We start from the raw sequence: 15,887 nt of genomic DNA, 5'->3' as shown, positions 1-15,887 counted from the left end.
GGGAGAACTCTTGAACAAGACAGACCAGAGCCAGAAAGCAGAGGTAAGCAGCCAGCTAATGGAGGAGAGTCACCCAGTTAAGAAAAACTAGCTGTCAGAACCTCATTTTCAGTGCTGGCAGTTAACCTTCCATCAATTTTATGAGGCCAGGAAATAGCCATATTTTTAATTAAGTGTCCGTGGAAGGCTCAGAAACATTAAATTTAATGGGAGGGCAGACATCATCTTAAAGAAACAGTTGCTTACCTCTCCTTCTAAGAAAGAGATCTTTTCTAAAAGTTGCAGGATTAAGAGCTGCTTCTGTTGCACCTTTTTCTTTAAGGACTCGATCTGTGGAAAAACAGAGTAGAAATGGTCGGTCAAAAAGATTGACATGTAAGTAAATCAGCTGGAAGAGGTATTTTAAGTTTATTTAAATAGAAGTTACAGCTTGGTTTTCATTTTTATTTTTTAAACAATAAGAAGAATAAAGTTTGTATTGTCTTGGAGACAAATAGTATTAAGGTATGCGTTTACTACTTCCACAAGCTGGACGGTCGCAGTGGCTGCAACAATGGGCTCAAACATAAGAACAATTGTGAGGATGGCGCAGGACTGAGCAGTGTTTCCTCCTCTGACAGGTCCGGTCCTTGTCAGAACCACGCGGAGGGCCTGAAACAACAGTGCTGGTCACAGCTGATCAAACTTGCTTCTCAACTGCCCAGCCCTGGAGGACAATGCATGGGGTGCCAGGAGCCAGAGGGAGCCTCTGGTCTCACAGGACTCTGCCCTGGGTGTTTGTTGTTGTGTTTTAGAAGACCACAAAGGGTAATTATCTCCTCAAAGGGACCCTGAATCAGTCACGAGAACTGTCAGCATGAAAAAGCCAACCACAGAGGCAACCCCCTGCCGTCTGGAAAACCCACTGAGCACAGTGTTTCATCGGTGTGATCCAACGCTCCCTCCAGGCTACCCTACAGGGCTGCGGGGGAGCCTGTGCCAGGAGGCGAACACCTTGGGACCCGAGTCCCCAGGTTGTGTACCGGCAGGGTGCAAACTCCATGGAAACGGCTCCCGGGCCTTCACAATCCGAACACACCCAGAGACACTGGGGTCCTCTCCACCTGGAGAACTCGGCAGGTGAGCACACAGGTGGTTTCCTTGTGCTCTACCAAAGTGTACTGATCCAGGGTGCTTTGTACACCAGGACTCTCCGTCCAGGTAAACCTGGGTCATCAACAGGATTTCGGAGAGCTGCGGCTCATTAATGCTAAGCCGTTGTTTCCAGTATGACTTCACCCAGGTTTCCAGAAACTCTGCTTTGGGGGGGTGCAGAGACCACGCTGATGTAACCCTGATTCCATGTAAACTCACGAGCAGCTCAGCTCTGCACGATTTAGCACTGCTATCCCTGCTACTACGCTTGAGTTTATTGAACCAAGTGTTTAAACGTTTGGGCTTGGGAACCAATCAGAGGCTAATGGGAGACTTCAGTGGGGCAGGGACTCTTGTGGCCTGAAGTCAGCAGGGAAAGCTTCCCACAGAGGTGGGACTTGAATGGGCTGCTCCCTTTCAGCTTTTAATTCTATCTGGGATCCCTCTATCTTTGTTCTTCCTTCCAATATCGTCTCCCTAGACAAAGCAGGAAAGACTGGTCTCTGGAAAAGTCCATCATCTATGGTCAAGTGGAAGGTCAGAGAGCACGAGGGAAACATTCAGCGCGATGGATGAACATTACCGTCACTATCATGGACTCCAGCGTGCCTGCGGTCTAGAGGGTGGCCCCGGGCCCAGCAAGGTCTCCTTCTTCTATACACAAGGTCACGGTGCCTGGGAGACAACTCAACGGCAATGAGCCGCAGCAACAAAGACAAGCCGCAGGTTCCCTAAAATAGGAACTCTGTCCAGTACTCTGCGGGGACCCACCCGGGGCAACACTGGGACGTGTGTAAGTTCACGACATAACTGGTGACATTGAGAACATACTAATTTCCTATCAATCTAGCATACTGACTGTGAACATTCATAAAATCTATTTAGAAATCCCTCTCGGTACAAAATGGCACAATTCCTATGGAGAGGCACCTTCTCCCTTAAAAAATATTAACAACTGGGAAAAGAACATGGGCATTTTCTTTCTAGACCAGAACAGCATTCCCATTTCTAGAATAGATCCCAAGGATACACTAGTCAATAGAAGAAATGACTCAGATATGGGATTTTTCCTTTTCAGGAAAACTTACAAAACAAAACTCCATCCATGGCTGCTTAAACAAATCATGATGTCTCCTAACTTAATAATAAACTAATTATTAACAAATGGTTACTGGCGGAGGAGGAGGGTATTAGGTAGTGGAGAGAGAACAGAAGAATTTCTGACAATACCTTTGACACTGCTTAACTTTGAACACATTATTTTACAGATAAAAAAAATTAATAAACAAGAACAAAGTGAACCCCCAAACCTGAAAAACAACTAATATGAAGAAACGTAATTGTATGTTGAGGTAGTTAGTTAGTTTATTGTGCCAACCTGGCCGATAAACACATGTGGGGTTAATTGAAGGGTGGAGGGATAAATGGCTCAGTGAGCCTCGCCTTTCTAGTTCTCAGGTCTCTTGCTCTCTGATGGTCAGACCAGGGTGCAGCTGCCTTAGCCAGTTCCCTGCTTCAGCTACCTTCCTTGTACTCATTGCGCTTAAAATGACTAAAACGACCCACTTTATGAGGAAAAAGTTTTATGTGTAGAAAAATTCTGTAATTAAGACGTTAATAAATGGGGAAGCAATCATCCTTTCGCTGCTCCCGTGTAATAACTGGTTCAAGCTGCTGCCACCATCCATGGATGAAACAGGGAGGCAAACCACTGCGGAGGAATGTCACACTATCTAGTGTTGCTGCCGCAGCAATGCCACAAGTGGGTGGCTTACACAAACACCTCTCCTCTCAGAGATTGGCAAGCTCCAAGTCCAGATTCCAGGTGCCAGTTCCCGGGAAAGGTCATCTCTCCCCGTGGGCTCTGGAATGAAGTCTCTTTGAATTTTTGCTTCCGGGCAATCTTCATGTGGCTTGTTTACACGTTTATATCTCAAAAGAGACTGACTTAAAACACAGTAGATTAATCCTATCTCATTAACATAGCAAAAACAACCTATTCTCAACTGGGATTATAACCACAAATGCAGAGGTTAGGATTTAAAACATGTTTGTGTGTGTGGGAGGGTGGGGATACAATTCAACCCCTAAGAGGGAATTTAACAATTGTGTTAGTGGGCTTTCACCCCTGGACCAACAATCACCCTCAGGACCAACCGCGGTGGAACAGACATTCTGTGCCCCTGGAAGCACCACTCAGTTTGTAATCTTTTTTTTTTTTCAGTTTGTAATCTTATGGGGGGAAAAAAAAAGATTGAACCCAAATCTAAACACATGTCTAGAGCTGATAAGGAACCAGTCTAACCCAGAATATGGAACCTTTCACATGACAACTAGTCCCATTCCTGCATTAAGACAGGGGGAGGGATGGAAGTGGGAGAGGGGTGAGGTGGTAGGCTGGTGCCGGAGGAGGGGTGATGATATGTTTGGGGCTTTAGACACATAACAAACACACATCAACTTTGTACATTGTCTGGAACAAGCCATCAGTGAAAACATGGATGTAGGCCTTTTGGGAAATTTTTATTATTGACTGGTATTAAATGATACTGAGGAATCCAACCAGAATCTAATCCTTAATTGCACTAAGTATAGACTGATATTATAATTATATAAGAAGGATCTCATGTGTTTTAGAAGTGCCTATTGACATGGGGGGGGGACTGTATACAGATGAAAAAAGAAAGAGGAAATGAAGAGCTAGATGAAGCAAATATGGCCAATTCTTGCTATTGTTGAATCCAGGTCAGGAGTCTATGGGGCTGCATTGATTATTTTTTCTCTTCTAAGTGCATTTGACAATTTCATTATAAAATATTCTACATTCCACTGGATACCCCAAAATGCAATCTTCTGATATGGAAAGCACACCACAGGCAACACACTGGAGAAAGCATGTCTGATGCTTATAATAATGAAAGGGACATCTTAAAGCCAGTAATGAGATGCGCTTTAAAGTCTATTAAATTTACCTAAAACTATTGCCTAAAGAAAGCAGCATTGGCAGAGCTGGGGGAGGCAGCTACTCTCATGTACTGCAGGTGGCATTGTAAATTAGAATGACCCTTTGGGCAATTTAGCAATAAATATTAAGAGCCATAAAGCTGTTCATGCCCTTTGACCCATTAATCCCACTCTTGGGAATTAATCCTAAGGATATAACTCAAATGTAGCAAAAAAGCTACATATACAAAGATGTTCTCGCTCCTATTATTTATAATAGAGAGAAAATGGAAATAACCTTAATGTCTAGCACTAAAGGAATGAGCAATAAATTCTGGAATATCAATTTGATGGAGTATTTTACACAAACACCAAAAACAATTACACTGCAAAGTGGAAAAGTGTTTACAAAAAGCCACATGTTCAGGAAAACCGAAGGGCTACCAACAGCGAAGGGAAAGCTAGAAGTTGGACGAACCAAGATAAGGTTGGGGTGGCGGGAGACTTATAAGCCCCAAAAGAAAAGACTTGAAAAGAAAAAGGTTGTTTTGTTTATAAATCCTTTGGTTTTTGTAGGAATACGTTTTCAAAAATGATTCCCATGGTGGCCCTTTATCAAGCAGGCAAGGTAGTGGTGGCTGCATGTTGCAGGCGCTTCCTGTTGTCACGCTCTCTGAGAGTCTAGTTTCTTCGATTACTTGCTCACCATAAAGACTAACAGTATAGTGAAAGGATCCGCCCAGAGGTCCACACTCCCTAATTTTAAATCCCCTGTGCCTCTCAGTCTATGTACAGGCGCTCCAGGAATACAATGGGTTGCTCTGGAATTCCTGTTCTTGGTAATGCTGTCCATAATTTGTGATGATCCATAAAATAAAAGTAAACATCTTTCTGGGATTCTCAGCTCTCAGCCAGGGTCCGTCTGAGCCCAGCATTGATGGTTCTCACAACCGGTTCTCTTCTGAATCCGATTGGAGCCACCAGCAGCTCCCTTTTGATGTATTCCTGCAACCATTTTTGAATGATCTTCAGCATAATTGAACTTGTGTGCAATATTAATGATAGAGTTTGATCATTTCTGCACACTATTGGGTCACTTTTCTTTGGAATGGCCACAAACGTGGACCTCTTCCAGTCAGTTGTATCCATCTGGTGAAATGCGTACTGGAATTAATCAATATGTTCAGAGAAGGTCAGCACTAGGTAATATTTGGTAAACCCTGGGAGCTTTACCCTTTAGTGTTTATCAGAGTGTGATAAACATTCTTCCAATTTTTGTCTTCACTACCATGCTTCTTTGTAGCTCAAATGGAATATAGGTTTTGCAACCCACTGGCTCCTGCAGGATGTCAGGTGTCTGAGAGTGCCGTTTGACCATGGAGTAAGGAGGGAAGAGTGGAAGATAAAGGGTCTTTTGATTTCTTAAAATTGGGAGTGGCTTACAACTCATGGTATCAGCCAAGAGTTACCTGCATAGGTTGCATACCCTAATCTAGCTACCCTTAGCCACATATTGGGAACATCTGAGGAGAGGGAAACTTTTAAAAAAGGTCCAACCCCCAAAGATTCTGAATCTTTAAGACTTCCCCAAACTTACAATGGGCTAACGCCTTGGAGTGACACATGAAGCCCCTTTCCCCACGCCCTCCTCTCTCTCCCAGCTTCACTTCATGTCTGGCCTGCCTCCACAGTGAACCTTCCATTCAAGCCACTCCATCCTCCCAGGTGGCTCAAACGTGAAGGAAATGCTTAAATGCTAACGGAAAGGTTGGTGGTTCAAATGCACGCACCGGCTCCCTTGGAGCAAGCCCTGGTGATTCGCTCTCATAAAGATGAACCCAACCAAACTCGTTGCCATTGAGCCAATCTGGCTCAAGGAGGCCCTCCAGGACCGAGGAGAGCTGTCCGTTGGGTTTTCAAGGCTATAAATCACTACAAGAGAAGCATATGCCACGTCACTCTTCCATTGAGAACATGGGTTTGAACCGCTGATCTTTCAGTCAGTGGATGAGTACATGAATCATGATGTCATCAAGGCTCCTCCCCCAAAAGATTATGGTCCAGAAAATGCTGCAGCGAGTTCTACTCTGACAAGTGAGGGTGCTGTGAACTGAAACCTACTACCTGATGGCAGCCAACAGCAACAATCCCCTTTGCACCCACTGGGTATACTCCTGACCATACTCTGCTGCTGCCTCGGGCCCTCCGGTAGGCTAGTGCCTCCTTTGGGAATCCTTTCTCACCTGGATCCCTTCTCTGTCATCAGGACTTGGGCTGTCAGCAGACTCACCAGTAGCCTCTCAACGCCTCTCTGCCAAGTCTCCCTCCTCTGAGCAACCTCAGTCCTTGGAAAAATCCCATTGGGATACCTGGCAGCTATTCCATCCTCTGTGCACCTCCTCCACCAAGATCTAATAGCAAACCCACAGTGGACCGCTGCTTAGGGCATCACTGACTTCCTATAAAAGAGCCCTTCTCTGAAGGAGCTGAAGCTGCTCGTAGACATCCACACATTCATGCACGCTGCTTGGGGCACAGGCTGCTACAGCAAAAGGATTCCTGTTTGTTTCCCAAATGGACAGGGTTGTACACCCATGCAAGAGGAAAGGACACAAGAACTTGGTGTCAGGGGCTGGATTGCATCCTCCCAAAACTGTGTGTCTCCCTGACATGGGCTGGACAACTTGGGGGGGCGGGGTCGGGAGGGGTTGGCAGTCGTGGGACGATGGGGTTTGGCAATTGTTCAGTGATGCAATCATCTCCCTGGATGTGATGGGCCAATCAGGTGGAAAGGGGTTCGGGTTGGTGCCACTCCCTCCGCAGGTCACAGGTCTGATGGAAGGGGAGTTTCCGGGCACCACCTCTTATTTGAGAGAGAAGAGCTGAGAGGTGTGAGCAGAGAGAGACAGACGTCAGAACCGCCAAGAAAGAAGAGCTGCGAGCAGAGCACTTCCGTTACAGCCAGGGCCTCTGCACTGGGCACCTCCTGGACCCAACAGAAGACTGATGCCAAGACACTTGGCGATCTCCACGGAAGGCCAGGCCCCGATGCTGGAAGGAGACAAGGCTCTTTCCTCCAGGCTGACCGAGAATGTAAGCCTTCCCCTGGAGAGGGTGTCCTGAATTTGTATTTCCAGCCTCCCAAACTGCGAGAGAAATAATGTCTGATTGTGAAAGCCATCCACTTGTGATATGATTGTCAACATAGCACTAAATTACCAAGGCAGTAAGATTGTGAGGCTTCTCGGCTTCTGGGTTTCTTTCCAGGGTGGCTACCTCTAGGTCTGTGTTAAGACGCTGGAAGAGGATCCGACTGCAGGGTTGAGTGACATAAACAGTACCCAACAGCGGGAGAATTATGCAGCGTAAGTCAACCTTGAACTCGAGGACTGTGATGAGAAATGAAGGAACATAGGCAAGACAAGAGAAAATGAGTATTAAATACTGGAGCACTGGAGACGGGCTTTTAAGGAACTAGGTTTGGGTGTTGCCTTTTGCCGGCTGGTAAGTGTTAATAGTCATGTCATCCAAGAAATGCCTTGTATGAAGCACGCAACATGCTGAAAAGGAGCCCCGCAAAGGTGCCCATCAATGCCAATGTGAAATGAACTTCACTGAGGCTGGAATGGACCTTCACATTCAGAGTCCCCCGCAGCCAACTTGTTTAACTTTTTGTAAAATCCACCACTGCCACCAACTGGATACTGACTCCACGTGACCCTACGGACAGGGTAGAACCGACCCTGGGGGTTTCCGAGACTGTAACTCTTGATGGGAACAGAAAGCCTCCGCTATCTCCTACAGAGTAGCTGGTGGGCTGGACTCATCCACCTTAAAGTCAGCAACCCGATATTTTGTAAGGGAAAGAGATTTAACTCGTTTGCTTTTTAATCCAGACAGCCTACATTTTATTATATTATTTTTTTCTCGGCAATATGCTGTATTTTGGTTCCAGCTTAATTTTAAGAATCACCAGCCCAGGCCCTCTGACCCCAAATCAGTCTCTCTGTGTGTGTGTGTGTGTGTGTGTGTGTGTGTGTGTGTGCGCGCGCGCGCGTGTGCTTGTACACACCGCAAAATATGACCACCCAGAATAAATCAAAGGTTCCCTAGCTTTCACTGCCAACCCCACTGCCTAGGACCCCTCATTTAAAAAGACTCGCCACTTCTAACTGCAGTTGGGAAGAAATACCTTCTGTTCCCTCTGAACCAAATCTACCAATCTACCAATCTACCAAAGCTGTGTTACTGCTAATCAGTGTCTTGTCAAAATCAAATGAAGCCGAAGTCAAAATGAAGTAATCCAGTCGCTTTGGGGGAGGGCATTTATATTCGGTTATTTGAGGAGTCCCTGGGAGGTGGAAACAGGTCATGTGCTCGGCTGCTAACAGAAAGGTTGGATGTTCAAGTCCTCCCACAGGAGACTTGGAAGCAAGGCCTACTTTATAAAATGCTGCCACTGAAAACCCTCCGGGGCCCAGATCTACTCTGACACACATAGGGTCTCCATGCGTCAGAATCGGCAGCACAGCAACCAGTGGGTTATGTGCAAGTATTGCAAGAAGAAAGTTTGAAGGTCTCTCTCATTGTGACTTCTGACAGCTCCAGGAGCCGGTGAATCCGTGAACTGACCCGGGTACAAGGAGGCAGGTGAGAACCTTCAAGAGTTAAAGCCAAAGGGCTGTTGACACCTTTTCCCCTGGCTTCTTCTAGTCCCGACAGGGCCTGGCTTGTCACGGTGTCACTGTGATCCTGTCAGGATTGGGTTCGCTTCCCTCAGCAACGTCGGAACCGTCTTTGATTCTCAGACACCCCACTGAGCAAACTGAGAATGCTGGCCATTGGATTTTCTCCTCCTGAAAAAGGGTTGGATTTCTTTGCTACTGCTTCACTTTATTCACTCTTAGATGTTCTTCGGCACGGTCCCTTCACAGTTGTATTTCTCATGTGCATTTTCCTTCCTAAAAGCCACCGCCAAATGTAAGGATAAAAATCATAATAAAGCTTACGATCTTTGTTTAAAAAAAATGTTCGAGCCCAGGGACATCTGACAAGATAAAATCTGCCCTGAGCTAATGCCGCGGGAAGAGCCATGTACTAAGGGCAAGGGGAATGGGACATGATCTCATTTGGGGAATGAATTAAGGCCCCCACAACGCGAAACTGAAAAATTGCTCGACGAAGCTCTGAGTGGGGAAAGTGAAAAATCAATGAAGGAACGGAGGGAAAAGGGTACCATTTTTCATCTTCATGATGTTTGATTGCGTTTGTGGAAATTCATTTTCAATTAATGTGTCTTGTGGCATTCAGCCAGGCTGGATATGAACAGGGCACCCATTTTAATCAATGTTTTCTTATTAAGTTTGAAGCAATAGATAATACTAGGACGGTGCCAGTCAAAGGGATCATTTGAGACTGGCTTTGGGGTAAAATAAAGTAACTGGGTTGGAGTTCTATCTTCTCTTAAAGACAACCCAACTTCTCCTGAGGGAGAGCGCAGTGCGGCTGGGTGCCATCCAGTCGATTCTGACTCATAGCAACCCTACCCGACAGCGTGAAAACAGCCTCCAGGGGGTTCCTGGAGGAGGGGTGAGCCACAGGCTCTCTCCCAGGAGTCCTCGGTGGGTTAGTACCTCCCCCCTTTTGCTTGGCAGCCGAAAGCAGAACCATTCGGACCCCAAGTCTCTTTAGAGAGAAGTGACACACTGATTCTCTTGAGCACCGACAAACGACTTGTTTTTCCGAACATCATGGAAGGCTGAACACGATGGCTCTTCAAGCTGTGTGCCTTCCCAGAAAAGGAAGAGGTAGGGGGGCCTGAGCCTGTGCTGGAGGGTCTCAGAGGTTTGAGAGATGCAGCCCTAATTTTATAGAAGTGGAAACTGAGGTTCCAAGAATTTCTTCATTTATTCATTCAACTGCACACCTCCGTGTGGCGCAGGATGCCCCGCACTGTGAACATAGCACCGAGCCAGGCAGACATGGCCCCAGCCTTCATGCATTAAACACAGGATGCACTGTTGACGGCAGTGAATGTACGTTTGCACCACAAGGATAGATAAGGCGACGATCGCTTCCCAGGCAAACCAGTGCAGTTGGCCACCCTAGGGGTAGATGTTGGCAGGGCTGGGCTCTGAGTCAGAAATGCTTCTCTGATGCCAAGCCCCAGGTTCTTCTTACTCCCCCCACAGTGATAGTCAGAGTTTTTCTTCCACGCTCCCTGAGATGGTCACCTACCACTGAAATGACACCCAGAAATTAGGCCAGGCTCTAGAAGCAGGCTGGCACTGGATATACTATCCTGCAAGGATTTGAAGGGACACTGAATCTCTGTTCAATGAGAAGGAGGGAGGAAGGAAGATGTGAGAACACCCTCTATGCCTCTCTAGCTGCATAACCATTCTCCGATGGATTTAGTTTCAGAGACAAAACCCAAGCACCGGGTAGAAAGATCCAGAGAGAGAGAAAGCTGTGCCAGAGTAAGGCTGTGAGATAGTGGACAGGAAGCATCGAGCTCCACACCCAGCACAGAGCTGGTTCCCCAACAGTGCTTGAACGTCCCCAAGGTTCAGGTGCCCTGGGATATGAGCCCTACCAGCTCCCTCTGATGTCCTTCCTGCGGCTCCCCAAGCCTACTCACAAGCACCCCTGCTAGAGGCATCTCTGTGAGGTTCCAGGTGGATCAAGCAATGGGGTGCCACTGAGGAATTATGAGCAGTCATAAGGGGCATTCCTCCTGGCTTGGTCCTGATACCAGACTCACTGCCATCAATTCTATCCCAATACACAGTGACCCTATAAGACAGAGTAGAACTGTCCCCAGAGGGTTTCCAAGCATGCAAATCTATACAGAAGTAGATTGCTTCATTTTTCTCCCAAGGAGTGGTCAGTAGATTCAAACCACCAACCTTTTGGTTAGTAGCCTATTGATTAAACCTCTATATCGCCAGGAAACTTCTGGCGCTGATAACTCACCACCATTGGTCTTCACTTACATTTCTAGCCTTGTCATCTACAGTCCCTCCCCCAACCCCGTCAAACCACATTCATGCTCCTTGCACTAACCCTGGGCTCTCCCGTCTCTTTGTTTTTGTTTATTCTGTACCTTCAGTCTGGCAAGTCCTTCTCCACCCATTCATTCCAACCCACCCGGCGATGCCTGCCCAAATAACTACCTCCTCCCTACAGAGGCTTCAGTCCTCTATAATTAGTTCACATGTCACAGGCTGCACGGGAGTGCGTGGCATGCCCTCATTACTGTCAGCCCTTCCCACCGCCTCAGGAAGGAGGTGCTGCTTTAGAGGAGGAAACGGAATCTTGGAGAGGATAAGCAACTTGCTCAGGGGTTACACATTGGTCTGTTAACCACAAGGTCAGCTATTTGAAGCCACCAGACAGCTCCTGGGCAGAAAAGCAGGACTTTCTACTCCCATAAAAAGGTATAGTCTTGGAAACTCATACAGGCAGGTCTACCCTGCTCTGTAGGGTCGCTGTGAGTCAGAATCGACTCGATGGCAGTGAGTGAGTGTTTTTGTTTTTTTATGGCCCCGAGGAGCTTCTGTATTCCCAGCACACATAGCTCAGGCCCCACTTGATACTCATCACTTCTGCTTCGAGTTCTTACAAGTTCTAAAGTCACTCAGAGAGCTCCTTTGGAAAGCGGGACTGTGTGTTCATTTTTCACTCCGTATATAAACTCTGCCTATAGTTTATCTTAATTAGCAATGAAGGTTGTGCTCTGATGAAGATCTCTAGGGGACCAACTGGGCAACAGCCAGGTGAAAGGTTGAATAGGAAGCTTCGGAAGCAGCGAGGCGATGTGCCTGGAGGAAACAATTAGGGAAAGGGGAATGAGAATGGTGGTGCAGCTTGCACAGAATCAATGTCATCGCATTGCACATGCAGAAACTGCTGAGCTGCTATCTGATGCGCTGCGGTTCCCTCAACAACAACAGCAGCAATAATAGCAATAGCTGCTTCTAGAGTGAGTCGCCATCTGGAAACTACCCCCAAGTCCCACCTGGCTCCACCTTACCCCATCCTCACACCCAAGCCTGGACTTCTTACAGATTTTAGCAAAGCGGCAGAGAACACAAACGTTCACAGGCAGGGCCACCGTGGAAACAGGTTAGTTCAAAAAGGTGGCATGAAAAAAATGAGTGTGTCCAGGATGGTCTAGTCAATAGTTGCTGGCAACAAGTGTTTTATGGAAAAAATAGCAAACATAGCAAACCCCACCCCAAATAAAAACAGAGACCTATTAAGACTATACACACGAAAGTAAATTCCACATGGCTCATTCTTTATTTGTTCGACAAATATTTATTGAGCACCTACTATATGCCAGCCACTGTTCCAGGTGTGAGGAATATAACCAAGAACAAAATGGACAAAAACCTCTGCCCTCATGGAGCTTCCATTCTAGTGTGGGGAGAAGGAGACAGTAAATAAAACGAAAAGACATAAACAGACCAGCAAGGTGTACAGTATTATTAGGAAATGGTATGTGCTGTGGGCAAAAAATGGAGTATGTATTGGGGTACGGGAGCTGTAATTAAAGACCTAAAGACAAAAACAAAATATTAAAACTATGACAGAAAACTTCTTTATGACCAACAAACCAAGACACATGAACACACAAAAATTGATACATTTAACTCTACCAAATTTACACATATATTATAAAAGACACCATAAACAAACGAACATACAAAATCCACTGATGGGAAAAAAGATAGCTGCTTCCAAATAGCGCTTTGGGAAATGATTAAGCTGATAAATGTGTAAAGAGGTCCTAAGAATTCACCAAGAAAAAGATTACCCACCTAACAGAAAAGTGAAAAAAAGCTATGAACAAAGGGTTCATAAAAGAGGATGGATGAGTGGTCAAGGATCTTTTGGGGGAAAAACCAAAACCCCAAACTCAACCAACATATCCAGTGGTAATCAAGCTGATACAAATGAAAACAATGAGCTCCATTTCACAACTGGTTACAATGATAGTCCAGCAGTGCCAGGATGTGTAAGGGTGTGGATAGACCTGTCCTCTTGCACAAGACTGGCACAAGTGTACACTTGGAAATCAATCAGGCAATATCTACTATCTCAAAAGCCCATTGTCATTGAGTAGAGTCCAGCTCGTATGGACCCTTTGACCAAAACTATATCTGTTGCTTCAAGTCGATTCCCACTCATAGAGATCCTGTAGAAAAGAACTAATTGTCCCACAGCGTTTCCAAGACTGTCAATCTTTACAGAGCAGAGAGCTACATCTTTCCCCTGCAGAATGAAGACATGCTTCCTCTAGTGTATTGCTTAGCTAGAGAGGCACAGAGACACATTCAGCATCTTTGCAAAAGAATCACAATTAGGAGACAATCTTGGATAAGTAAATTACAACATATTCACATAATGGAATACAGACATGAAAATGAATAACTTAGATCTATACATAATAACATCAAAAACAAAATAGGGAGAAATAGCAAGTGCAAAATATGTACAATAAAGATCGTTGATGTACGTTTTTCAAACACATAAACAAAACCATATCTTCATAATACACATCTATCGTCCTGTGTGGCTTTACCTCCAGGATACGTTCTATGAAACAGGACATTCTGTGATTTGGACAGTGTAAGCCTCAATCACAAGCCGCAGGGCTCACTGATGGTCTACTTCGTGCTGCTTAATAACCTTTTGTTTCATTTTCAAATGGACACTTCTTTGCCCCTTGCTGTTGCTCTCGCTAGCACTGACTTTGCTACATTTGGGGCCCATGATGCGCTTCACAGTAACATTTCAAAAGAAAATCCACCAGAAAGATAATGTTACAACACTCTACAACTTCAACTACCAAAGCTGCCGATATACAAGATTGGCTGCTGCGGCCTTTGCTGAAAGCACCATATACACTGCTGCAGGGTAAACTGTTTATTTTTAAGTAGAGTGTTCGTCTAAAAATAATGATAAAAAGGGCAGTGCTATCACTGGCAGCTGCCAGTGACTATGAAGACATGAAGTATAGATTATATATGTACCACCACATGATATGCCTGGTAGCACGAATGCTTTGTATCTAGGAGACACTAGATACACGTGCAGCCTGCAGCAAGCTGATGCACCTGCTACCTCCTGTTGCCCTGACTGGGCTTTCTGAACTGTACTCTAAGGTCAAGGGACCACGGCCCTGTGTGTGGTCCAACGGATAATGTTTGATTTCTTTTATTTTAAAAAGTACTGAAACAAGTAGTACGTTAAAACGTTCATGTTCATTAATATTAAAGGAGGGTGCACGGGATGGGTTGCTTTGTTTTTTTAAACCATTCTCTATCATTTTATGTATTTTATTTTTTCTACTAAAAAAAAAAAGATCTAGGTATGGAGCCTGCATGACCCTCATTTACAGATGAGCTGCAAGCTACTTATGCGTATTATTTTAAGACTCTAAGCCTCAGCTTCCTGTACTTAAAAAGCAAGCAAACAAACAGAACCCTGAGCTCATGATGCCTCCCACCCAGGGGGAGCACAGGAAGGGAGCCTGAGAGAGGCAGGGCGCCTTCCGTCAAGGTTGCTTACTCAGCACAGGAACCCGCATCACCAAGTTCTCCCTATAAGCACCCGCAGGCCTCGGAGACATATTTCAAAGACAATTGGAAACAATTCCCATGAAGAAAAATGGGTCTCCTGACATTTACATAGGACAAAAAAAGAAACTCTGCCTTGCAAGGGCAATTTGTACTGTGAATACATTAATCAGTACAAGTCATTAAAACGAGCCGACCATATTTTTTCTAGAATACACGGAGGGGGGAGGCTGGCATGCTTGCGCTAAGTCTGATGTCCTAAAAGGCTTCACATCTTAGATAAAATAGCTAGGATTTTAAAATAAAGAGGTACACCATAATACAGTGTCACATGCTAGAATCTGACAGTATAATATATTCATTCCTTAAAAATAAATCCGACTTCAATGGCAAGCATGCCCTGTGGGTGAGGGCAGGGGAGGTGGAGCCTTAAGAACCCAAGGCTACGGATCCCGTGAAGGAGAGGGTGAGGGGTGGGAAGGGGGAAGCCGAGGCAGGAAATCAGCAGATACTGCAAGTTTGATGGGCTATCAATCAAGTATCAGGTCCAGGCAGGAAAGAGGATGTAGGCAAAGTGGAGAAGGAGGTTGAGGTAGACCTGGGCAAACCAAAGACGCAGAGCTAAGAAGTTCACCAATGAGCGTTGGACCCAAGGCTGGGACTCGGGTGAGGCGAGTGAGGGGTGAGGTGCGACCTAGGTGCCCCACGCTAAGGAGACCTGGTGGCACAGGGGATGAACGCGTGACAGCTGATGGCCAGGTCGGTGGTTTGAGACCACCAGCTGTTTCTGCAGGAGAAAGCCATGGCCGTTCTGTTATGTCATGATTACCAGCTCGATGGGGACAGTTCTACTCTGCCCCGTAGTGTTGCTGTGAATAGGATTAAACCCGACGCCAATGGGTTCGGCTTTTTCGTTTAGGCCCAGCTCACCTCACCCTCACTAGTCCTGGCCCACAGAGCCAACATCACGGCTCTTAGCTCCACTCAATGAGGCCCCCTCACCGCCAAGCACTGTCGACAGCCCCAAGAAAGGAAGAGTTGCCAAGGGCATGTAGGGTGCACACGACCACCGGGGCTAGTCAACTTTCCCTACAAGTCAGTACATCCCTTTGTTTTCAATGATTTTGTGTTTAGGGTCTGTGTGTTTGCTGGTTATTGGTAACTAGAATCCATCCCCAAAGCTTGTAAAATCAACAACAACATGAGGGCAGAAAAGGTCTCCCA

The 15,887-nt window shown here is 45.9% G+C and overlaps 1 protein-coding gene across 1 annotated transcript in view; it reads right to left on the bottom strand.

Moving 5' to 3' along the window:
- The window catches only part of LOC101643207 (myocardial zonula adherens protein), a 109,691-nt gene that overhangs the window by 25,184 nt on the left and 68,620 nt on the right, over window positions 1–15,887 (bottom strand). Inside the window, exon 9 of the mRNA XM_045286472.1 lies at window positions 247–330. Within this exon, the coding sequence (XP_045142407.1) occupies window positions 247–330 (84 nt within the window). The remainder of the gene's footprint in view (window positions 1–246; window positions 331–15,887) is intronic.

The sequence above is a fragment of the Echinops telfairi genome, unplaced genomic scaffold, assembly GCF_000313985.2.
Source record: "Echinops telfairi isolate 266 unplaced genomic scaffold, ASM31398v2 ScPeMD7_8;HRSCAF=38, whole genome shotgun sequence".
Classification (NCBI taxonomy): domain Eukaryota; kingdom Metazoa; phylum Chordata; class Mammalia; order Afrosoricida; family Tenrecidae; genus Echinops; species Echinops telfairi.
This window is presented reverse-complemented; position numbering and strand designations above follow the sequence as displayed.